The following is a 25,760-nucleotide window of genomic DNA, read 5'->3' as shown; positions in this document are numbered from 1 at the left end:
TTTATAGTCATAGTGCATCCTTTCTAAGCATTTGCTATGAAAAATGGCAAACAGCAATCCATCACCAAACATTACTTAACATGTTAAAATCCTGCTCTTTTAAAAATGATCATGCAATTTTAAACACTGTTCATTTACTTGAAAGATCAAATTGATTAGTTAACAGTTCTGCACGTGGGCTACAGACTGTGGCACACAATTAAAGCATTGATCCACGTCTTTTAATAGACAACCTCTTCCTTCATCGGGATTTAGACTCTTGGGGAAAACAGGCTAATAGTTCAGGAACCCTGACCTTTCAGGCCCTAACTAATGTATCCATCAATCAATTTAAATTAAACTATTGTGCTGTTCCCAACTCACAAAGCATACCTCTTATAAACCATTAAAAAAAGGTACAGAGTTGGAATCATGACCTCTATGTTGTGACTTTCTATTTTTGTTGCTTTAGTTGTAAAATACAGTATACTAATTCTAAAAAAGTAACCTTTTTAAAATGTCACTGAAATACCTGTTTAAAAAGTTGAAGCTGTATGGCATTCTGGAGAAATTGTCTCATGCCGCTGGATCGATGAAAGACAAAGGTTTCTTCGCAAAATGTGATTGGCTCCTCCTGTAAGATAATTTTGAAGAGAATCTATTAGGAAAAAAATCTATTAAAAGAGTGCATAAGATATCATTAGCTGCAAACCTGCTGTGCGTGTACATTGTGAGAATTGATTATTCAACCAGACTTGGTTCTAGAAATACACCTAGTTTGACAAACACACTGCACATCATCTTATAATTTTAAGCATCAGTATTAGTCCAAATTACTATTCAAAATGACAAAAATCAATGACGCACAAGTCAAAAAACTGCTAAACACTTTGTTTTTGCACAGTTCTTGTTCATTCCATTAGATTGACCACCGTTTAATATTAATGCACATAAGATTGATTAGAGGAATAACTCAGACAAAATGTGCCTAGGTGAGAGATACTAACAAGAGTTACTTTCGACTATTGTAACCTTGTACTGTTGGCAGACAATATAGCAGTTTTACACATGGGTTGTGTACTGAATGCTAGTTTTCATGTTAGTTGGTATTAATATGTATGTTGGGAACCATACTCTGACAATTCAACTCTTTAGATGTGACAACATGGGCACTGCAGTAGGTTCTGCCTGCTTCTTTTCTGTAATCACTAAAAGAAAATACACCCATAACTCTACTCGACTGTGACTCCCATTGAAAAAAAATGACCATGTGGGTTTCTAAAAATAGAGTGTCAAACCAAAAAGCAAAGAAGGTGCTGAGCCTTATGATTAGGTGCTCACTTGAACCCGGCTGTTTGGGTTGCACACTGTACTCGAGAACTAGGTTTTTAATGGGTGACATTTCTTGTTACAAGTTTGTCCTTTTGGTACAATGTGGGCCATTCTGCACGTGGGAGGAAGTCCATTGTGAGGTCACCCTCTGCCACTTCTAATGTAGGTTTGAGTAACTTTTCACAATATATTAAAGACACCTGTGGCTAACCTTGTGCTAAAGTGCTAGGTGTACAAATGTTTTACAATTCAAATGTCAAGCCAAGCGAGAAGAATAGCTTCCTTCCTTGAGGTCGAACCTCCTGGTGACATCTGGTCACCAGATTACAAGGTAACCATTTGAATGGACTACCTAGTGCAGCTCGGACATTCCTTCTTTCGTTCAGAGTCGAGAGAACCTCTCAGCTTATAGACACCGTTTTACCAAAATGTCTAAGCCAGGGTCATGGAAGTGACATCACACATTTGTTGATGACAAGTGGCATCATAGCGGGCTATACCGGCTATTAAAGGTCCGCTCAAGCTTTAAAGGCCCGAGCCGAAAGGCGAGGGACTTTAACAATGGAACAGGACTTTAATAGCCAGTATAGCCCTGCTACGAAGGGCTATAAGGCTATTAGAACATTCTGCCACCAGAGGGCAGAATGTTCTAACAAATAAAACAAAGGCTTCTCGAAGATCGAGGGGATTTAAATCCCCTCAAGCTCAGAGAGGCCTTTGTAAAACATTGGAATGTTGCTCTGCGGACCTTTACCGGCCCGTAGAAGCAGGGAGCACTCCATTGTCTTCAATGGAGCTCCCATCATGCCAATGTTCTAATATAGCCTTATAGCCCGCCGTAGAGGGCTATACCGGCTATTAAAGGCCCTCTCCAGCGTTAAAGGCCCGAGCCGAAGGCGAGGGCCTTTAACAAGGGAGAGGGACTTTAATAGTTGGTATAGCCCATCTACGAAGGGCTATAAGGCTATTAGAACATTCTGCCACTAGAGGGTAGAATGTTCTTAAAAAAAAAACAAAGCCTTATGGGAGCGTGAGGGGATTGAAATCCCCTCAGGCTCCCTGAAGCCTTTGTTCACAGCCAGAGCTGTTCATGTGTCAGTTCCAGAACTGTCCTCTTTATCTTCTGGTGAACATTCTTTCCCTTTGTCCCTTTAGGTTGTTGCTTGAGTTAATTAGATTTAGGCTGCCCAATTTCCTTTCATCTCTTCACCATGGGTTGCTGGCTGGGCTCCCTGAATGGTCGGTTGTGGAATACTGTCCTTCACCGCCTACACTCTGGACGTAAACCTTCCTCCCGTTGAGCACTCTCAAAAAAATCTATTTAATCCATAGGTATTGTCAGAGACCAGTGCACTGAGAAATCCAGGTTGATGGACAAGTGTGCGATGAAAACGTTCTTTCCAGTCCTTTCAAACTGAGCACTATATGAATGACACACCGCCCATATTAAACCTTCTTAATACAAACCACTTAAAAAATTATCTTGAGAAAAGATATACAGAAGAAAAGCCTCACAAACCTAAATGCACATGTAAGTGTTCCTGAAACTGACAAATGGAGCTCCTGAAAGCGCTCTCTCCAAATCCCACCCATCGCGCGAGAGGTATTAAGGGGGTCTGGTTGAGAGCACTTAGAGGCTTACACATATCCCATTTTCCAGGATGCAGAGGCTTTCCTTTGAACATCCAGTCTTGTAAAGGGCTTCCCAGCAACATGCTTAACAATATGAACGAAAAAAAGCATCTTTTCGCCTTCTGAACACTGCAGCAGTCTCATACCACAGCAAATAAGAGACAACTGGCATCAAATGAACAATATGAAACAAAGTTTACTGGCATTGAAACAAAAAAGGCTCATAGTAAAGGAAACACAGATAACAGGAAGGTACATAGGGGTCATATGACATAGGCAAATCTTTTACAGGTTTTTATTAAGAAAAAAATAGATGGTATGTTATGGTCATGTTTGTGGTCAACACTTTCTAGTAAAAACAAATATTTCAGAAATATTTCTATTCCTTTTATGGACTTTTGATTTCAAGCAATGTTGAAGCCTTCCATATTCCATGTTTGTATGTTATGCTACCCAATGAATCAACAAGGGGGTAGAGGCTTCCATACTGGCAACCTGGAAAGCCACAGGAACAAAATGCATTATACAATGAGGGTTGATCAGTCTCTGTGGGTTGGGTGCAGAGCAGGTTTGGCCCATAGCCAGGCCTTACGCAGTAGGAGCCTGGCATCCCTACTGGCTGAATGTAGGGCTTGGAATCAGGACAGACTTCGCGGCCAAGCTCTGCAGCCGATGGGCAAACGCAGTGCAGGTCCTGCTGCCAATGCCTGCTCTGGGATGGGCACAGAGCCTGGCCAACTGGAGATAGTTTTTGGTCTTGTGCAATGGTAGCCGGCTGCCTTGGGTGGGCTTGGTGCAGGGTCTGGCTGAAGACCAAGCCCCTAGTACACCCCAGTTGTTGAACGGGTGCACATGGCGTAGCGAGGTGTACAGAGGTGCTTGGCTTCCTTTGGTAGGTTGGATTCAGGACCTGGCCAAAGTCTAGGGACTGCATCCAAGCCCTGCTGTGTATGGCCTAAAGCAGTGAGTAGAGGGGGTTAGTCGCCTGTGGCCTGTTGAGTGCAGGTCGTGGCCATAGGCGAGGGTCTGCGACTGAACTTATTGCACACAGATGAAGACCGTGTGCTGTGGAGGAGGTTGGCACTGTGGTTGTTTGAAAGAACTATAACTCACACAAATTCATGCACTGCTCATATCTTTACATATGACATCACTCCTTACATGTTAAATGACATCACTAATGACATCTCAAAAATAGTTTTTATTATAATGCTATTGATATTGGACTATGGACCTTAAAACAATTAAAAAATATAGGGAACCAATGGAACTAGGCAGGAGATTTTGATGCAAGTCATGGCTAATGACCAGGCCTGATGCCAGCCACAGCTGCCCACATTCTAAGGTTGCGGGCAGGGATTGGCCTCCCATGGAAAGTTGAATGCATGGCCTGGCCATAAGTCAGACCCAACTGCTGATCCCCACCAAAGGGCATGCACAGTGGGCCTGGCCTTTTTTGCAGGGTGACCCCCACTTTTTGCCTTCCTTGTCCTACTATTCCTATTTCAAATAATTGTTATTGGCCTATTAGGGTATACAACACAAAAAGGGGAAGTAAAAGAAGAGAAAGACAGGTAGTCATGATACATTTTTAAACTCACCGAATAGGAATGCTGTCAGGTATAACCATTAACATATATATTGTCAGGTAAAACGTATGCAATCATAGTTAGTAGTATGAACCGCTGGTATACCATTAGTAATTGGGGTGTCACAAAGGGGTAACATATACATTGGTACAACATCTAGTATTGATTGTATATTTACTAATCATCACATATGGACATATGCCTGTTACACCTGAAATATAAAACGTCCAAAGTGAGTGGTAAACCCCTATTTTGAAGAAAAAATAAAAAATAAAATCAAACAAATTCCAAGGGGTCGGTACACCGGTGGTCGTAGTATGCATGTAGGACTTTGTACACTTTATCACTGCTAACCAGTGCTAAAGTGCTTGTGCTGTCTCTTTAAAATGTGTTCGAATTGGGTTATACCCAATTGGCACATTTCATTTACTTGTAAGTCCCTAGTAAAGTGGCACTACATGTGTCCAGGGCCTGTAAATTAAATGCTACCAGTGAGCCTACAGGACTGATTGTGCCACTCACTTATGTAGCCCTTTAAACATGCCTCAGGCCTGCCATTACAGAGCCTGTATGTGCAGTTTAAGCTGCCATTTTGACCTGGAAAAATAAACCTTTTGCCAAGCCTAAACCTTTCCTTTTTATACATACAAGTCACCCATAGTGTAGGCCCTGGGCCGCCCAGAGTTCAAGGTGCAGTGTATTTAAAAGTTAGGATATGTACTTTTACATTTTACATGTCCTGGTCATGAAAAACTCTTACATTTGTTTTTCACTACCGCAAGGCCTATCTCTCCAATAGGTTAACATTGTAGTTACCTGATTACATTTTATAAGTGCAATTTCCAAATGAAAAGAGATAACAAGAACATGTTTGGTTTCTTTGGAAACGGGGTGAAAAGCCCTATTTAGTAGTGAAGTCAGGCCTTTCATCACAATGTTAAAAATGCCACTTTTAGAAAGTTGGCATTTTTTTCCCTTAGCCTTTTGTGCCTATATCCTGGCCTAGGTCACAAGACTGGGTGTAACTGACAGTTAGACTTTGTGAATTCTTCCCAGATAGTCAGACAATAGAGGGATTGAATGTGCCTGGATGGGCAATCTTCTGGCAGAAAGGGGGCAGGGTGGGAGCCAAGCACAGCCCCACTTACACATGAATAGCCTGTGCTCTGCCTTAAAAGCCCGTCTCTTTACACAGCAACACTGACAGCCCGTGGAGGACCGCCAATGCATAGCTCCAGCCTGCTTGTGCACGATGCCCGGCCTGCTCTTCACGCCACGCCGACCACCACCAACTAAGCATTTCCTGCTCCCCGCGGCCCTCTCCACCACGAACAGGACTCTTGGCACAAAACTTGAAAATCTAGGACTCTATCCGAACCGCACTCCATCGCGGTTGACCTAAACTTTTGAATTTGACCCAATTCAGCATGACCAAATAGCCGTGGTTGCCACTTTCTGTTTCTAGGTCTATTTTAAAGTTTCTAATGGGATTTCTGTTGTTTTGGTAATTTTCTTTATTAAATTAGGCTCTATTTTTCTAACCTGGTGTGGTATCTTTATCTGTGGTCTTTTAACAGTTTTATTTCTTGAAGTGTTGCACAAATACTTTACACACTGTCTCTAAGTTAAGCACGACTGCTAGCAGGGATTGAGCACAGGTTAATTTGAGGTTTACTTGTGCCTTACCCAGACAAAGATTGGGGTTGAGGCTTGATCATGGCGGACACCTGAGTCAACCGGTAACTCAATTTTAAACAATCACCAACGAAGGGTTGGGCACAGGATCAGCCCAAAGGTCAAGCCATGCCTTGCAGCCAAACCTTGCTGCGCTTGTCTAAAGACCATGCTTCCTATTGGTCCACACCCTATGGATGGTTGGGGTCAGGGCCTGGCTCTGGGCAGGGCCTGCAGCTAACCCCCATTACATGCAAATGAAGGCCTTGCACAGCAGAGGTCGGCTGCCTCCAGAGACTTGGTCTAAATGTCAGTTCCTACAGTCAAGCCTAGCTGCATACAGCCAAATATCGTGCGCAAAATGGGTTGGCCACTCATAGAAATTTGGGCACAAGGTCTGGTCATCCAGCTAAAATTGTATTGGTACCTCCCGATTCTGTCATCATTAATGTCATTTGAAATGTCATCAGGGGCGTTTTCAAAGCTGTCATTTAACGTGTCGTGACTGATGTCATATAGAAGGTCGTAAGTAGGGGGATGTAGGACTCAAGCTAGGAAAACCGCGGGAACCTGCTTCGGCCTTATAAAGATGGCACGAAAGATTCTACATCTACTCCCCCTCCATTCCAGGAAACTCCTGATGCAGGGGCTGGTGAACTCCAGACTGGATTACGGTAATGTCCTTTATCTGGGGGCCCCAGCCGCTGTAGTCCACAGACTTCAATGTGCACAAAATGCGGCCGCTAGAATCCTCACAGGAACCGCCGCAAGGAGTTCGGCCAAACCAGCCCTGAGAAGCTTGCACTGGCTGCCAGTAAAGGAACGGGTCAACTTCAAATCCCTGTGCATGGCTCATAGAATTATGCACAACGAAGGCCCTCCCATCCTTAGGCCACTTGTGACAAAACAACAGTCTAGTAGACAATTAAGATCAAACTCCCTTTCCCTTGCAAACGTTCCCAGAATCAGGAAGTCCAGAACAGGCGGTCGCCTATTCTCGTACAACGCCCCCAGACTATGGAATGCCCTTCCTCTCTCCCTCAGGCAAGAACACAATCACCTCAGGTTCAGGAAACAACTAAAGACCCTACTCTTCCCCTGAGCCCTTCCCTCTTGTTTCCTCACCCCACAGGACAGTGGTCACTAGCGCTGGGATGCCCTAGGGTAGCTATGCGCTCTATAAAACCCAAAATCAAATCAAATCAAATCAATCATGTAGTTTACCTAACCATAAATGTGAATTCCATTTACTTGTAGGTGCTGTTTTATGACCTTTGCAACCTTAACTTCCCTCTATCTGTGTTTTGTCAGGAAATGTTGCTTGCACTCAGTTACTCTTGAATGCAAACATTTATAACATGTTGAATACCTCACCACAGCTATTGTGCATTAAGAGGACACGGGTTTTATAAACATTTACACCCATTAGCTGCACCCAAGCTGCCCAAAATTACGTAGAAAAGTAATATGGAAGTTACTCGCCACTATGTAAACGGTAAAACAAACTTGCGCACTCACTGGAGATGTCATAGAACATGACATAAGTGATTTCATATGTGAGGTCATCAGCAGTGCACGGCAGGGGTACAAATTATAGTTAGTACTGCTAACTATAACTGGTGAATTTCTGTGTTGTTTTTTTTGTTGAAAACATTAACGTTCACACTGAAAAATTCACCTACTATGTAACTTTAACCGTTGTCTCTAAGTGAAATTCAAGTTTTTTTTACGTAAAGTATTATTCAATTACCATACATAAAGTCAATCCTCACCCCACACGGCCGAAGGTTCAGGGCCTTGTTAGTTATGTTATAAAGATTTACTGATTGCACATGTGAGGTGTCTTGGCTCTGCCTTTATCATGAGCATGATTGAAGAGGACTCCTAATTAATGAAAAGCCATATTTTGAGCTCCTTCCTGAACGAGATCGGAGTGGGTAAGACTCTGATGTGAGGGGCAAGGCTGTTCCAGGGCTTGGTTGTCCCTGTGATGAAACTTCTGCCACCCCAATTCATAATACGGAATCTAGGGACCATCATTTTCTTTGCCCTGCTGAGCTCAGAGTTCTGCTGGGTATGTACCACTCAAAGAAGTGCCTCCAAAATTCAGGGCCAGTGTTATGCAGAGCATTATGGGCGGTGCATTGGGCCTTGAATTTGATTCGGCTTCTAACTGCAAGCCAGGGTAGTTTGCAGATTTCCTGCGAATCATAATGAAATTTAGGAATGCCCAAAAGAAGTCTAACAGCCGCATTCTGCACCGTTTGTAGCCTATTAAGATATTTTTCCTGAATTTTCACATATAGGCCATTACAATAGTCTATTTTCGATCAAAGTAAGGCACAGATAACGTTTTTTTTGGCCTTAAGTGGAATAAAAGGAAGAATTTTTTTAATAATTCTAAGTAGATAGAAGGAAGAGGAGACAATTAGGCCTGGGTGTGGAATTCCGCTCATAGCGTGCAGTGTTCCAAAAAAACACTTCCGTTCCCGTTGAGGAAGCTGCTGCTGGAGCAGAACATCTACTCAGCAGTATAAAGAAGAAGCGCCCTCTTGTGCTGCGTGTGGTGCAATTCACGCTGATTTTACAGCACAGGACAAACACCCAGCGCTAAAAATCCACATGAACGGCCCAATGTAACGCACTCTGTCACTCGAAGAACTCCGTGTAGACCGGTGGGGTTTTTCTGTCACAGTGGAATAGAACTTCGCCCAGGTCTAGAGACAATATAATTAACCTGGCTACCAAAGTTCTGGTGGTCACCGATTCGAACTCCTAGCTTGGCCTTGGGGATATAAGGGGGGCCTAGTTCTTCTGGCCACCAGGACGGGGACGAGGCAGGACCGAGGTTTCTGAACAGTACTACCTCTGTTTTTCAAGAATTAATTTTAGGCAGTGTCTGTTCATCCATAAACTGATCAGCCACATACACTAATGGAAGTGAATGGAGACTTTAGTATCATTTTTAAAAGCTGACAGCATAATTTGAGTGTTGTCAGCATAAGAGGTCAAGAGAAGTCAAAGAATTTAACTATTGTAGCAAGCTCACTGACATATATATTAAATAGTGTGGGACTAATCGATGATCCCTGGGGATACCAACAAGGAAGGGAGAAAGGGGAAGATACGTACCGGCCGAAGGCAACTGTTTGTAAGCTGTCTGTCAGAAAGGGAAATTAGTAAGGCCAAGGTGTATCCTTGATTCCTAGTTTGCTTAGTCGATTGATCAGCAACTTGTGATAAACAGTGTTGAAAGCTGCTGACAAATCCAGGAGTTCCTTTATTGAGCACATCTCTTCTTTTCTCTGCGGCTTTGATCAATGCTGTTTCAGTACAATGCCCAGATCTAAAACCAAACTGAGTCACGTTCAACAGCTGATTATCTTGTATATACTACGCCAGCTGTGAGTATTTTACTTTCTTCACAATTTTTGCAGGAAGAGCAAGGCGATGAAATTTGTTGATAGTTGTTGGGATCGACTGGGTTAAGACTGGGTTTCTTTATCATAGGATGGATGGAGGCTTTTTTCTATTGGGAGGGAAAAACTCCTGTAATAAACATGGAATTAAAAAGGGCAGAGAGTATTATCCATATCAGTTTGGGAACTGTTTTTAGAGCTGAGGGAGGCAGGGATCTCAGGGGAGTGGGGCGGACTTAGCACTGATGATCATTTTGATGATATGATCAGAGGGAACAAGAGAAAAATCAGTGAAGGACATGTAGATGGAGTTAGCCTGATTGGTGTCCACCCTAACGTCGAGAATATTTGAGGTCTCGAACTTAGAGTAAAGTTGGTTGACTTTTTCCCTAAAACTGTGTGCTAATGTATCACAGAAGGCTTAGGAATGGTTCATTACTTTACTGCCTGTTAGTGTAGAAAGTCTAGACACTAATGAAAGAGCTCCTTTGCGGAGTCTTAATACCATGTGTAAAGCCAACCCCCTGCCGGTGTGCGTAGCACAGTGTGGGGAGGGACTGCCTCTCTGCTGACACCTCTCTCTTGGATGATGGGTGCGCATAGAAGGCTGTGAGGAAGAACTGGTCACTCTGCTGAGGCCTTTCTGTTGGACGACGGGTGTGCGAAGTAGGGTGTGGGGAGGGAGTGGCCTCTCCTTTCACACCTCTCTCTGACGATAAGTGAATATAGAAGTGTGTGTGGAAAGAGACTGCTCTCTGTTGAGAGTCCGCTCTTGAATAATGGGTGTGTGTAGTAGGGAGGGGAAAATGACAGGCCTGTCCTTTCAGATCTCTCTATCAGATGACGGGTGTGCACAGTAGGGTCTGTTGAGAGAGACTAGCCTTTCCACAGACACTTCTCTCTCAGATCACGGGTGTGTGTACTAGTGAGTGCAAGAGACTGTTCTCCCTGCTAACACCCCTCTCTGTGATAATAGATCATGAAACGCACAATCTGTGGACTAAGATCTAGGTTCCAGACGAATTTGGTATAATTCCATTAATCAGTTTTTGCTGTAGTCTTGTCCAAAGAGGCCTAAGGAAAACACAATAGGGATTTTGCGTTTTGGAACCACCCCTTTTTTTTATTCGGTCTCTGCTGGGCAGATCACCACAAAATTTTCCAGAAAGAAGCTGAGGTGGATGAACATTTTTGGGAACGTTTCATGATGATGTCATACGGGCCTAATTTACTGTCAAACCAACAACCGCTCCGTTTATGAAAAGGAAGACCCAACAATAACTACCTACAGGGGGGGGTGGGAGAGGTGTAGATAGAGAGAGAGTGTATGTGTGTATATATATATATATATATATATATATATATATATATATATATATATATATATATATGATCAAGGGAGGGATCTCCCGAAACGCGTAATGGCGGTAATGGCTAAATAAAGAAATTGCATGAACTTTTGGGTCCACGCTCGTTTATTCTATTGGAGTGGAGTGAAAGCAAGATAATCAAGGATATATATATATATTTATATATATTTGTCTCTAGTGAAAGGAGAACATCTAGGGAATTGCATGCAGTTTTTTTTTAATTATTCATCAATAGGACCAGTCCATCGGATCAAGATATATATATCTGAATACAGGAGATAAATACATTTTTCCAAAAGTAATACCTCTCTTAGAAAGAGTGGTTCACTTACATAACACAAATCTCCTTTTGTCAATGTGTCTGCCTTGATTGGTTACATCTCTTAAATATGAAATAGGAAGTTTCAGATTTTTTTTATCTCAGTTTGGGTTTCTTCTCTTTAAAAGTAATGCAGGAAAATATGGATACGTTTGAGTGGACCACAAATACATCAAACCCTCTCTCTCTGTCCAGTATTAGCCACTGGTGCTCAACTCAGTGATTGTACAAAGTAATAATTCACCAAATGTCCTCTGGCCACCACACCCTTTAGCAGTGTACCCACAACCACATCAATCTCAATCTTCATCTAGGCACCAATGCCACTACTAGTCTCACATTTAGCCATATAACTCCTTATTACCCCCAACAACCACTTCCCAGCTGAATGAGCAACAAATACAGCAATCCCCAACATTCTGTACCTACATGCAGATCCTGCATCACTAAATCCATTACCTCTTCTACCTGTCCGCGACTCTCCTCATTGTTGCATGATGGGGTCACCGTCAGGCTACCTCACGACCCAGGGTAAGGAGCTTGTGGCTTAAGGACAGACAATATGAGGAGGTTGGCAAAAACCAACAGACCATGTGTGGAGACTGGACACACTGAAAGACCATGTGGTGTCATTAGACATATGCACAGAAAGTGTGATGGGTTTGGGACAAACGGAGAGGGTGAGGAACTTACGGCACGTGGACTGACCATTTGAGGAGCGTAACCCTCATCAACAGACACTGAGGGGTTTTGGGGACAGGGAAAGATAATGTGAGGTGCTTGAAGCGCAACGACAGACTGCGAGAGCCTGGGCCGCGTGGACGAACAGTGTGAGGAGATTGGGGAACTTGGATAGATTCTGAGTTTTTAGTTTTTTTTTTAAAGTTTAGGCCTCATGGACATACATGGAGAGCATGGAGCACATGGACAGATTGTGAAAGCCTGAGTCGCGTGGACGGACAGTGTGAGGAGAGTGGGGAACATGGATGGATTCTGTGTTTAAGCCTCATGGACGTACACGGTGAGCTTCGCGCACATGGGTAAACAGTGTGAAGAATTAAGAGACAAAGACAGTGTGACGAGAGTGGGTCGCACGGGTAGATTGTGAGAAAAGCAGAGCATAGGGTCACACTGTGGGAGGTTTAAGGTACATGGATAAACTGCAAAAGCATTGGATGTACGAGAAGTTTAGGGCACAAGGTCAGACCGTGGAGATTTAGGGCACATGTCCAGCCCATCAGGAGCTCAGGGTTCAAAGACTGATTGTGAATAGCTTGCCGTGCTATTTAAGACTGTAGCCTACAGCAACACAAATCCATCAATGTTCATGAGACCTGAACCAAAATAGCCTACAGTCAACGTAGGACACACCGCCTAGTCTGAAGTGTGTACATCATGACTAGTTACATTCTGGCAGGAAGAACGTGAATACAAATAATGAATTTACGAAGCCAATAATTTCCTTTACTTTTCTAGTCTAATCGATAACTTGCAGAACTATAGAAAGACAGCATTATTTTTTAAGGCTATCACGTACGTGACATATTCCCCTCAACAGTCCTGTTGGCATGCCAGAGGATGAATCCCCAGATCAGTAATTGGTCTTGGATCTTTAAAGCCCACAATGCTGACTTGCAGTTCAGACCTAGTTGTGCAGTACCGGTGCACAGGAAGTACCGCCCCCCTTGTGGAAGCTGGCTCCATGCCACCAGCTCCTCAAAGAGGTGGCTGGTTACAGCCATTTGTTAACATAATAACTTTCTCAGCCAGCCAGGGTACACCGAGGAAGCAGCCTTCCAGCAGCAACAAATTGCCTCCTTGTGTTGGCGCGGAAACTGCCAATCACAGGGTGGGGATGATGGGACGAGAAGACATCTTAGACAGAGAGCGGTGCCTGTCTCTCCTGTGGGATGGAGCGCGTGTTTGTCCCGCTCAACCCCAGATTAAAGAGTCTTTCTTTGCGGTCTTGTGCCCATTCCCGAGACAGCCTAATCAGGATCCAAAAAAAACAACAGGGCGACAAAAATTCCAATTTACTCTGTTAGAATGTATGTATGTATTTATGGACGAAGGCCTTTGCAGAACAAGACTGTAGCCAATCCAGACAGAGAAAATTCAGTGTGAGAAAGTGAGCACAAATAATCTTATGGCTCTGCTGTGTTCGTTGCCTATTCCATGCAGCAAGTCATTTTTATTTTCTCATCTTTTTTTTATTTAATCCTGAAGTTTATGCAAAATAGTGACAAAGTGACAATACATGTACCCGCTCTATGTGTTCAACGAACCTAAACAGAAAGACATCTATAAAAAGTGCATTACAAATGCCTCGTATAAGTTCTGCTGCTGAAAAACAAAGAGCAAGCGGTGTTTGAAACTGTTCATGCTTGCCATGCCTGTCATTTAGAAGTATCGATTACTACCCCCAAGTTGCTGCTTGTTGCTTTTGTGATTTAACGAACCTGGCTACAGATCTTTTCAAATTTAAGACATCTTTAACTTGCATTCTTGTAGTAGATGGCTGTGGTCTTTAGTATGTAGAAGCTTTGAGAAGAAAGTAGAATGCCCTTGTCAGTGTCAAAGGTCACGTGATACCAGGTCGTACGTTTCCTCTTCCGGTATCACAATGAGTTTTTTAAATAACAACACTGCTCGGGTGAACATGGTATCCAACAAATTGGTTTTGCTAGAGTCCATGTCGTCACATAAAGATGTTTGAACTCGAGCCTGAAACAGAATAAATGTAGTCTAATTCCTTTTTCGAGGTTTACAGAATAAAGTAAACCACAAATAGAAGTTCTCGACTTAAATATGAAGGAACAAACTACATTTCAGGGTGGATCTATTTTCTCCACTTCATCTTGCAACACCAGCACAATTAGAGCGTTAGAGGCGGCTTTTTAAATACCAGTTATTCGTGGATTTGATTTATTTTGTTATCACATATGACAAATGCAACAGATGATTCATATATATCCGATCTCAGCCTTGTAATGACATTATTGGGTAATATGGGCCAAAGCAAATGTAGATTGTACAATTTTTTTTTTTTAAAGTACAAAGCAACAACTATGCAAAAAATGTTTGTTTTCATTTTTGCAACAGTGCAGATTTGATCTAATGTAACAAACTGTGCACCCTTCAAGGGCACGTGACTCCCCATCACATACCCACTTACAACAGCACTTAATGTCGCCTCGCTTCACTACCAAATGAGTTAGAGCAGCAGGGAATTCCTCCTCTTTCTATTATATCACCAGTTACAACAGCGCTTACCCTTTCTGGCTCCATCATGTAACCAATTACACCAGCACTTTTTCCCTTACTGGCTTCAGCACTTAACCAGCTAGAACAGCACTTAGCCCTCCCTCACTCCATTTTCTAACTGGTGAAAACAGCTCTTAATACACTGTCACTCCATCATTTAACCAGTTGCTGCATTAGCTAAAATCTCTTATCTCCAATATCTAATGAGTCACAAGAGCACTTAATGCATCAGAGCCACATTATCAACCCAATTACAACAGCATTTAATCCTGCCTTATTTCAATATCTAACCAGGCAGAAGATACTTAATGCCTCTCAAGTCCATTATCTCTCCAGTTACAAAAGCACTTGATCCCGCCTACTTCTATTATCTAAAGAGGTGCAAAGCGCTTAACCCTAACTTGCCCAGTAAAGTAACCCATTCTACACTACTTAATACTGCCTCACCTTTCTATGTGACCTAGTATTTAAAACCTCTTCAAACGATGGCTTAACCTGGTTATGACACTTAATCTCTCCTTGCCCCTCATTTAATCGGGCAGAATTAAAATAATCCCCGCTTGCTGCATGCCCTCACCAAGAGAATTTAAGAATGATCCGCGAAAACCATTTTTGTCATGCATATCACACTAATTAACAAGTGAGACACATTATACTGCTTGAAAATATGAACCTGTGGCGAGAGCTAACAATCAGTAAGCCTCACATTTTGATTTTGCAATACTTCAAACCATTAGATCAAGGCAAATTGGCTGTCCGCGCTGGTCTTTTTCAGAACGGCGTTTCAGATGATCAGGCCTTCGGGCCTCAAATGACTGATTAAATTTAATTTAATTGGAAGCTAATTTTTTATAACACAATGGAAGTCACCACTGTGCAGTTATGGCCCACTTGCACTACCCATTAAAAAGGCATTTTTTTGATTTCGCTATACTGTTTGTCCCCAAGGGTAGATCTGCACCAAATTTGACACTCGCTAATCATTCTTGTTAAGAACCGGCATGACAATTTTTGTGCGCTTCATCTAAGTGAAAAAAACTAAAAATTATATTCTTTTTAACTACCATAAGAACATTTGCTCTAAGGTTAAACAAAAAGACAGCTGAATGGAATTAAGGCAAACTTGACATGAAATTAGAACTTTACTTGGAATGTGTATTTTTCATGGTTTGGTATACATTTGTTCAGTAGTTTTTGAGATTTTAGGCCTGGAAATGTTGCAAGTGGCTTAAATGCAGGGCCACTGGAATTATGATGCAGGAGTGGGCCAAATTATGCGGCAGGGTTGAGTAAATTATGCGTGCGGCATGAAAGGGCAAATTATGCTGCATAATGCACCCCATCTTGCAATAGTATTACTCCGTTATTTTGTCATTTTTAAACTTAGTGGTACCGTCTGGGCATTGGTTGCACTTATTAGTACACATTTAATACTCAAATATAGCAATAAGCAACAGAAAGGCGACCAGTCTAGCTTTGCAATGGGCGTTTCAATGTGTGGCAATACGTGTCATTGCATTTTTAGTAGCTTTTTAACCCTTTGAGCTACGAATAATATTTTTTTGTTTTGTTACAATCTGCAGATTATGCAGCAGATGGTGGATTATGTGGCAATGCGGCAAATCTATAACTGGGCAAAAATCACAGTAGTCGCACAATCACATAATTCCAGTGCCCTGCTTATATGTATATACGTATATATTGTAAGCCAAAAAGCTGTTTATCGGTTTTCTTATAGCTTTTGCACCGTTGAACAAATATGCTTACAATTTGACAGACAATTCTTAGTATGTTGAGATGGCTCTTGGTATTTTTACATTTGTGACGCTCCATCAATGGGGGCAGTAAAAGAGAGGGACTGAAAAAATGCTCATTTGCAAATAAGTTTGGCACTGAATGGTTTTCTATTGGCCTGTCAAGTTTAGTGCAAATGTCTCAAGAGGGGAGTAAAATAACTTGTTTGTAACTTTGTGTCTTTTGATAAACGTATATCATATGTAGCAAGCAGTTCCACCTAGAGCAGGTATTTCAGGTGCTGTGCAGATCCAATGCGGGTGGCAAAGTTTAAGAAGCGGCATTTTTGATTTTCTTATCACTTTGGCACCGGTTGATGGACCTGAATGACATTTTACAGAGATATAGCATGTTTATACTGCTCCTAGCACTTTCAAATTCATGTGGATTCATCAAAGAGGGGGTGGTGCCGTTTAAAAGCAGGGACAAAAAGTTGCTGATGACATTAGGAATGTGTGATCAATCTGCACATCATTTTGCCGAAGTTTAGAAACAATTTTTTTCTAGTGATATGTCAAGTTTTGTGCCAGTCCATCAAGGGAGGACAATAAATATTAATTTACTTATAAATGTAGCGATATTTGATGAATATGCTGAAAAAACTAGTCATCAGAAGGAGAGGTAGGGAATATGTAGTGGTACACTCTTAGTCCCCAGCAATAATGTTTTAATTAAAAAAAAGAGTGTAATTCCTATAATTACAATTACAACCAAGAGAAAAAGAAAAAGTACACAGAAATACAAAACCAACTAGGTTTGTATGGAAGGCCCTCACTCACCAACCTCGTTGGTGACATGCTTCATTATTGAGCCCCACCGGGAGAGGTCGAATGCCTCCCCAGTGTGCTACAACGCCAGATTTACTGCGGAGCAGGTTTTTTGTGAAGTGATAAGTGAGTTGGTGGTGGTGTTTTAAAGTTAAAAATGTCTAAGTGAGAGGTGTGGCGCCGCGGCCAGGGCGACTGACGCTGGAATCTGGGGATCAGGGTTCGATCCCCGGCTCCGGCGGCAGGTTAGCCCAGCACCATGCGACTCTGGGCAATAGCTTGCTTAATCTTCCCGTCGGCCCCCAGCGCCTAGAGACCCTAACGGGTGATTGTGCGCTATACAAATGTGGATTATTATAAGTTGTATAAAAAAAAAATGTATTGGTTGATCAATTAGACATATTAAAAGCAATACGTAGGAAGAAAGCCAAATAGATTGTTCGGCTGCTTCCTTTTAATTATAATCGGGTCAACATGTTTCTGCCGTGTATGGTGTAAAGTTACCAGGCAATCTTCAGGACCATAAGTGAACTAAATAAACCCCGGTGGTATGGGCGCACTAAGTCCCACCCTAACCTGGGGACGTGTGTGTGAAAATTCGTGTAAAAAGTGCAAGGGAAGGAAAAAAAATTCCTTCTGAGGTAACCTCAATCTCAGAGGAACCAAAAATGCACTTGTAGGGTGAGAAAATGTCACACCATGGGTCACGGGAGGGGGGTGGTGGCGAAATTGGCACACCGCCCTCGTCGCCAGGCACCCACTGGCAACCTGCTTTCACCCTCTGAAACCGGACCCCGAGGACAGGCATTTGTCAAATTACACCCCATACAGGTATTTCAGATTTCACGTAGATCCAATGGGAGTGGCAAAGTTAAAAGGGGACGGGGTGCCAAACCTTTCTGATTTACTAATAATTTGGCACTGTCTGATGGGGCTGCCCAAAATTTGGTGAGACTTTGATTCCATGCAGGTCTATCAGAGGGGAGCCTTTTCAACGTGAGGGGTGAAAGAAGGATTAACTTGCTGATGAATCTCGCACTTTGATGAGTCCACACAAAATCTGGCAGATAGTTAATAGATTTATCTTTCGCCTGATTATGTCATGCTTCATCCAGGGGTGGAGGGTAGAGACAAATAAGAGGCAGTTCAAGTTTTATTTTCTAATATCTGTGGCACTGACTGATGAATCTGCATGAAATTTGTCAGGCAGCAAATTAACCCCTTGCATGCTTGTGACGGAACCGTTCCGTCACAAGCCTCGGTGTGCTGTGCTTGTGACGGAACGGTTCCGTCACAGCCCGCTCGCCGCGCCTGCGCTGAGCGTTCTATTGGGCGGGCGGGGCCGTGACGGAACCGTTCCATCACAAACACAGCTCGCCCGAGGCTCGTGACGGAGCGGTTCCGTTACGAGCACGGGAGCACCGCGCGGCCCCCCTCCCCCTTAGCACTGCGGCGGAATAGCCGCCGCAGTGAAGGGGTTAAGCCCAGTGCAAGGTCATGTAGGCCCTGTAACAAACTCCCACTGTGCATTGCCAAAAGGGGTTGGGGACTGAGTCTGGTCGAAAGCCGTGCATATATAGATAGGTAAAGGGCAGGTGAATGTGGAACATTATTTATAAAAAAGAATTGAAAAGTGAACACCAAACTGAAAAAGCCATTACATTTGCCAGTTATAGTTTACAATAGGCAATGCACACAGGAACCCATGCCCACAGCCGTACTCAGTATATCCATTAGCCGAAGGCTTGTAAAATAAGATTTTTTACATCTGGAAAGATCAAACCATGGTCTGGCACAAGTCATGTCGTGCAATGTGTGCTGGATGGATGGATGGATGGGTTTTTATATAGCGCAATATCACCGCCAGGTCTCAAAGCGCTTTGCATTGGGAACCCGTCCTGGTTTTTCCCTGTGAGATAGCCCCTACTGGGTATCCCCAAGGTGAAAGCCAGGCATCCCGCCGCGGGGGGCCGTAGTGGAGATTAAGCAAGCTATTGCCCAGAGTTGCAGAGTGTGAACCTGTGATTCGAGTAGGCACCGAAGTGAGAATTACCGAGTCCGTGGACATTTTGGGCTCAAGACCCTGCCTCGTCGGGAATTGAACCCTGGTCCCGGGTCTGATCTCAGCGTCCGGATCTGCCTCCTCTAACCAGTGAGCCACACTTCTCCACCTATTCATAAGTTATGGTGTGCTGCACACCATAACTTATGAATGTCAGAATGTTTTCAGTTTTGTGTCCACTGAATCATGACTAACCTTTAACTAGCTTCTTCCAGTGAATACACATGTGTGTGTGTATATGTATATATATGTATATATATATATATATATATATATATATATATATATATATATATATATATATATATATATATATATATGTATATATATTTTTTTTCCACTTACAAAACTGTTAATGTGAAGTTATTGTTACAAAACTATTCTTTAAAATGACTCAGATGTACCAGTTATGGTTAACTCCGCAATCCATAACGTTGACATTAGCCAAGCAAACCATAACCTGAGGACTACAGAGGAAGTCCAGGTCTTGTTACTAGACATGCTAGACAAAGCTACATCTTTACTCAGAAAGCGTGCTCCTTGTCATCCGGTGTAAATCTTTATAGCGCTGGGCAATTAAGGTTCAAAAGTTAGTGATATATTTACAGTTGGCCCTGCTGGAATCCTGCAGGACCACAAATTAAAAAAATAGAGTGTTCACACTTGCCCGAGATGGCCTTTTTTCCCATCAGGGTCCAGTGGGACCAAGTGATCTGACGGGTAGGATTGACAGAAATGTTGTGGTGCCCATTCAGCGCTTGCTGATTCGGCCCCCGTATCCTGAGTTTGCTGTAAACAAATATATAAGGGGGCAAGGGAGGGGGTAAAGCAAAATAAAAAATAAAAATGTTTGGGGCCGTGGGTCCCACAGTACTCCAGCTGAACCCTTCACGGCCCTCCCCTGTGGTCCTGCGGGGCCGCTGTGAAACCCGCTGAGGTCTTGTGGGAGTACCACGGGTGCAAATAAAATAATTGTGGCGTGGGTGTTACTGGTGAGTTGCACTAATGCAGGGGGTTGGCAGAGGCCCTGCGCGGCGGGAGCTGGCTGTCCGTGGGTGGTTTGGCACAGGACCCAGACCATGCGTGGCAGGTGTTGGCTGCATGTAGGGTGTTGGACTAGGGCACAGACAGTCGTCACCCCCCTCACGAGCACACTTTGGCTATGTCAGATCCTATGCCCAACCCCTGTCACACAGCCCTTGGCCTTGTGCAGTAGTGGGTTGACTGCCCTCGGGCAGTTGGGCTAGGACAGCATGGCAGTTGGCCTGGACGCTGGGCCATGCATCCAGGCATTGCATTCAACCCCTTACTGCACATAGTCCAAAAGTATACTCAGTGAGGGAAAAAGGTAAAAATTATTTTAAAAAACTGAAATTCACTAAAACCCAAGGTTAAAGAGACGCTATATTTAGGTCTGTTAATAATATCTTACTATACATTAAATAAAATCCAGAAATTCACTGAGAAAACCAAAGGATAAAGTGATGTTATTGTTAGGTGATGTTCTAAAATTGTTGCTTACGCTAAAAAAACCCAAAAAAATAGGTTAAAGTGATGTTATAGTAAAGCCGTATAATAATATAAAAATCATAATTTTAAAACAACATTACTCATGCCATGTTCAATGGCATCATTGATGACATCACTGGCTAATAGCAAGCCTGCCCTAGACTTGATGTCAACGTATGCCTCTAACTACCATCCTGCACTTCTAGCCTTTTTATCTCACTCTTGGCTTCTCCCTTTCCCACAATCTTGCCTATTTTAACCTTACACTTTCTTTCTCCTTTTTTCTGCCTTTCCCTTTCTTGTTCCAGGTCAAAGTCTGATGATAAAAAATAAGTTCCAGTCTCATAAAATGAGAACCAGTGCCCACCACCTGCAAGCCCCAGCACATATTGTGCAATGTTTTGTTTACCTACCAGGAAGTGCAGCAGAACCTCCAGGCAGAAGCACCGCTCCATTTTAATCAAAAGTTCTGGTCATGCCTTTTTCATCCAATCACAAAATAAGGGGGAGGGTAAGCCTTCAAACCTAGCAACCAGGTACCTTAAATAAAGCCTTGTGATATTATTTCTTAATGTTTTCTTCTGTTTACAACAGAGTTCAGGCCACTATGTCAGTTGTGATAACTTCATGGTGATTTGGAAGGGCGCATTTCCAGCGCAACTTCCAAGTCTTAGCGGTCAAGTTTTACGTTCAGGATAGCCAGATGACAAGAGAGGGAAATGTAGTAGGGAATCGGGTGAAACATAACAACAGAAATGCCTTTATGTTTTTTTCTGCACAGCACCATGGAGTTTCTGGGTGGAAATCAGTTGTAAAACTGAATGGGCTTAAATATTCTGTGTAATTCTGTGCAAAAGGGATTGATAACTCATGTGTAAATACCAAAAGAGTCGAGACTTTGTACATGACAGTCCCTCTGTTGCCCCTCTTATACTTCCCTCCTGAGTGATGTAATATGTGAGGTAATAAGCTGTGCATGGTTGGTGTGCAAGTTCTAGTTAGCTCAAGTAAACTATAACTGGTGAATGTCAGTGTTTTTTGTTTTAAAATGATGTTTTTAATATTATTATAAGGCTTTTTGTGCAATTCCTTTCTAGCAGCCACAATAGGCACCCTGTTCTTGTTATGCTATGGTAAAAGTATTTGGCATAGCGCAAGCGACTCACTCCTGCATCCGGTGAGTTACAAGCATTTTAGGGGAAATCATTTGCCTCACAAGCCTCCCTTGAAACTTAAACTCCTTCTCTGTTGTTTCCTCCTTTGCGCTCTGCTGGTTTTTGCTCTTCGCTATTCTGCCCCTGCTCTGAGCTTTGATCCGGCCTTCTAGGCGGACGGTACAGAAAAATCAAAATCAACAAAAAATAACAAATGGTTATTTCCTAGTTCAATAGAAAAATCAACATTTGATGAAAAGCACAAACAACTCTGCCTCAATTACTTTGTAGATGTTTGCAGCCCTCCCACGCCCCGTCCGATAATTCACGCGCCAGATGCGCGGCCCCTTTGTTCACGGGTGACTCTAGCCACCGGCGCAGCATGCGAGGGAAGAAAACCCTCTCCGGATCGGACAGCTAACGATTTGTATGAAAAATGCGCGAAAAGGCAGCTAACCTTTGCTTCTCTTTCGTCTGCCTTTAACAAGCAGCGTCACCCCAAGGCGCTGCGCCGTAATTAAGTGAACACGCAGGATCCGTTATCGCTACATGACTCAATAGAAGTTTGCTTTAAAAGGAATCGCTTCCCCATTAGTGTCATTTTCTCCTCATTTGGTGGCGAAATGCCTCCCCCCCTCCCCCATTATTCCGCGCCTAAACATTAAATAAAAACGCGGTGTGGGTGTGTAATTTTTTTCTCCGGGGGTGGGGGAAGAAGTGTTGGTGCGCCGGAGAATGCCACCTAATTAGACCACATGTGCGCGCGGGGCAGCAGCATCTGTCTCCGGCGCCCAGCGGTCCGCGCTCGCGCTCTCCCGCGCGCGCCGCGTGTTGTCGTGGCTACGGGCACGTGACCTGCTCGGAGCGGGAACTCGGGGGCGCCGGTCCAGCTGCACTCTTAATGCCGCCTGACAGGGAGCAGATGGGCGGCCATTTGCAGGGCCAAAAAAAACGCCAACTCCGCTCCCCTCCAGGCCCGCGCGCGCCCTGGACGATCGGTTTCAGCGCGTGAAGAAGCGCCTCACCACTGCCCTGGAACCACGCGCGCCTCTGCAAGAGGCGGCAAGCGCCAACCCTTCCGCCTTCCTACTATAACAAAAACAAAAACCCTCCTGGGCCTTTGCAACACAGAGAGAGCACAAACACTATGTGGTAATTCATAAATGGTTATGTGCTTACTAAGCTGCTTTACCTACTTTAAAAGAAAATAGGCAGGCCATTCAAGATATGCAGATGTAAGATATGCATGCATAAAGATTACAAACATCTAATTAAACTCTCTGCTTATGCTGGCATCGACGGGTGCGCAGTTTTGCGGCCAAAAGGCAAGGCCATAAATTCTGCCACTTTCCTTCCTTTCCTTTATTTGCTGACCCTCGAGTATTGGCACTGTCATATCTTTATTCAGAGGGTGCTTCTCTGGCACCAGCCAGCCAACACCACTTCTGGGTAAAAAGCGACAAATTCAGGTGTTGGATATATAGTGTTTAATTTGTGCCAGTGGCTCCCTCCGGCACTTACTTTAGAGGAGCAATACTCACTGAATCCTACCTGTGGGCAGTGCTCCTTGTTGAAAAATGTCCAAGGCCAGCCTGGCTGACTCTGTCCTCCAAACCCAAGTCCAGGTGTTCATTGCACACTCTCTGGGTCGCTGTAACACTAAGCGGTGATGTCACATGACATCAACATTGGAGTGCTGCGGCGTCTAACTGGTTTGGTGATGGTCCCGTGCCATGATAACTCATGGTTAACTCTCCACAGTCAGTGCGCACCAAGGCGATGCCCACCACAGTCTCGCTCGTCAGCATCTCATAGGTAGTTATTTATGGCCTATGGTTCAACTGGAGCAGAGACAGTCAGGGAGTGTGACGCACGCCTGAGTGCCACCACCTTTAAAAGATACGGGGGCTCCAGAAAATGTCATCATTTTCTTTCAGCCAGTCCATCTGGGCAACAACCAAGAAGAAGGCAGGAGAGCCAGAAGGAGGAGAGAGGACCATGGAGCAAAGGATTAGACAGAGGAAGTAGCGTTCAGTTCCACCTAGCGGCAATCAGCAGCACGGTCACTCTTCAAGAGGGGCAGCCTTGAGAGACTGACTCTTCCTCTTCGGTATGGCCTGGTTCTCATCAGTCTAGCCCTCCTCAGGCGCAGAAAGAGCCTCTCTGGCATTGAGATAAAAGTGTTGGTTACCACTGTCCATGTCTGAGAGGTGTTACTGCCTCAGTGATGTATAAGTGTCCAGGATGAGTTTTAAGCTCCTTCCTGCGTCCACATCAAGGCGCCAGCTTCTCCATTATGAAGGAGGAGCCTCGCCCCCTCCGCCAGCAGTCTCAAAACTTGAAAAACAAAACAATAATAAAACAGGTCAATTTTTCTTCTGACTGCTTCGATGCGACACATTTCGCCCCTGTGCGGGCGAATTCTAAGCGTACGCAAATCGGATGGCCCCCAGCCGTCCGACACACACGCCCATCGTGACGTCAGACGGCCGGGGGCCGTCCGACACACAGAACAGGCTAAGGGCCGTGTCTTGGGGGCAGGCCCATCGCGATGACAGTCCCGGAGGGGGAGTGGTGGGCACTGCTGTCAGTGCACATGTCAGTTTGGCCGGCAGTCTTAGGATGGCCAAACTACCATGCGCACTAAGATGTCTCCAACCTGAGCTGCGTTGTCGTGTTGGAGACAGCAGTCTCTCTGGGAGTGCACATCCAGGCCATCAAGCCAATCCCAGAGCTTCTCTCATGCTGCCAGCAGCATGAGAGCAGCGTCTGGATTGGCTGTAGGGGAGTCTGGGAGCCTGTGCTGCAGTGGAGCAGAAGAGCGGCGATGCAGCATGCAGCAGGTATGTTTTTTTGTGTGTTTTTTCCTATTTATCGTCCACCCCGCCCCTCTACTTTACCTTGACACTAGCCACTACTGTAAAGCGCCTATGTCATATATTCAAATATAAATGTATTTAGCACATATCAAGGTGCCAGGCAAGGTAAGTGAGACATGAGCGGATGGCGTGGTTTGACGTGCTCAAGAACTCCGGCCAAGTGAAAATACTATGATTTGAAGTCTGGTCGCCTGGCTATACAACTGTTGATGTAACCCACAGACCACTTTTCAATGGCCCTTGAAAGTAAAAGAAAACAGGAAGTTTATTAAAGAAAAATACACTATCAAAAGTAGAAGAAAATTTACATCACCAACCGCCTCACCCCGACAGAAAAATGGCCTTTCTGGCAATGATCGAAGGTGAATGCTCGATGAGGAAGAAAACAAGAGTGGGAGGGCCAGGAACATTCACAGGGGAAAAATAAGTCATCTCAGTGGGTTGAAATACCTTATGTTGCTATTGTGAACATACACATTACAACAACTATTTATAGGTCATTGAATAATATTTTGCATTTCTAATAACCTTTTCAGGTTTTGCAAGTTTAGTTTTACATTATAAATATGTTGATACGGGGAAATAAAAGGAGCATACCTTTAACTTTTGCAGCTGTCTTATTTACACCATTGTTCTGAGGTCCTTCCTCTGGAGATCACCAAAAATGACTGGCAAAGGAAGAGTTATTACATTTACCCCACCCAACCTACTGAGGTATTGATATAAAGAAATGCAGCATTGTGTGTTGGAACCACTGCTCAGAAGAGACAAATCATTCCAGACAGGAAATGTGGAAGGATGCGGGATCTGTTTGTGTGGAGCTTTGCCTATGCATTGTATGCATTGGCTTTAATGGGTTTAAGTGGCAGCATGTTTTGATGTCTGTGTGTGGGGTGGTTTGTGTATGTGAGGGGTCTCTATGTCTAAGTCTATGTGTTTGTGAGGAGTTTATGTGGTGGGATCTGGGTGTTTATGTGGCTGGCTGTATATGTGAGATACATGTGTGTGTCTGGCCCA

The 25,760-nt window shown here is 43.8% G+C and overlaps 1 protein-coding gene across 5 annotated transcripts in view; it reads right to left on the bottom strand.

Moving 5' to 3' along the window:
- Positions 1 to 25,760, bottom strand: part of DENND1A (DENN domain containing 1A) — a 1,341,914-nt gene that overhangs the window by 328,323 nt on the left and 987,831 nt on the right. For all 5 annotated transcript variants that reach the window (XM_078641835.1, XM_078641836.1, XM_078641838.1 and 2 more), the window contains exon 14: positions 512 to 613. In XM_078641835.1, coding sequence (XP_078497961.1) covers positions 512 to 613 — 102 coding nt within the window. The remainder of the gene's footprint in view (positions 1 to 511; positions 614 to 25,760) is intronic.

This window comes from Lissotriton helveticus, chromosome 5_1 (assembly GCF_964261635.1).
Source record: "Lissotriton helveticus chromosome 5_1, aLisHel1.1, whole genome shotgun sequence".
NCBI classification, from domain to species: Eukaryota; Metazoa; Chordata; class Amphibia; order Caudata; family Salamandridae; genus Lissotriton; species Lissotriton helveticus.
This window is presented reverse-complemented; position numbering and strand designations above follow the sequence as displayed.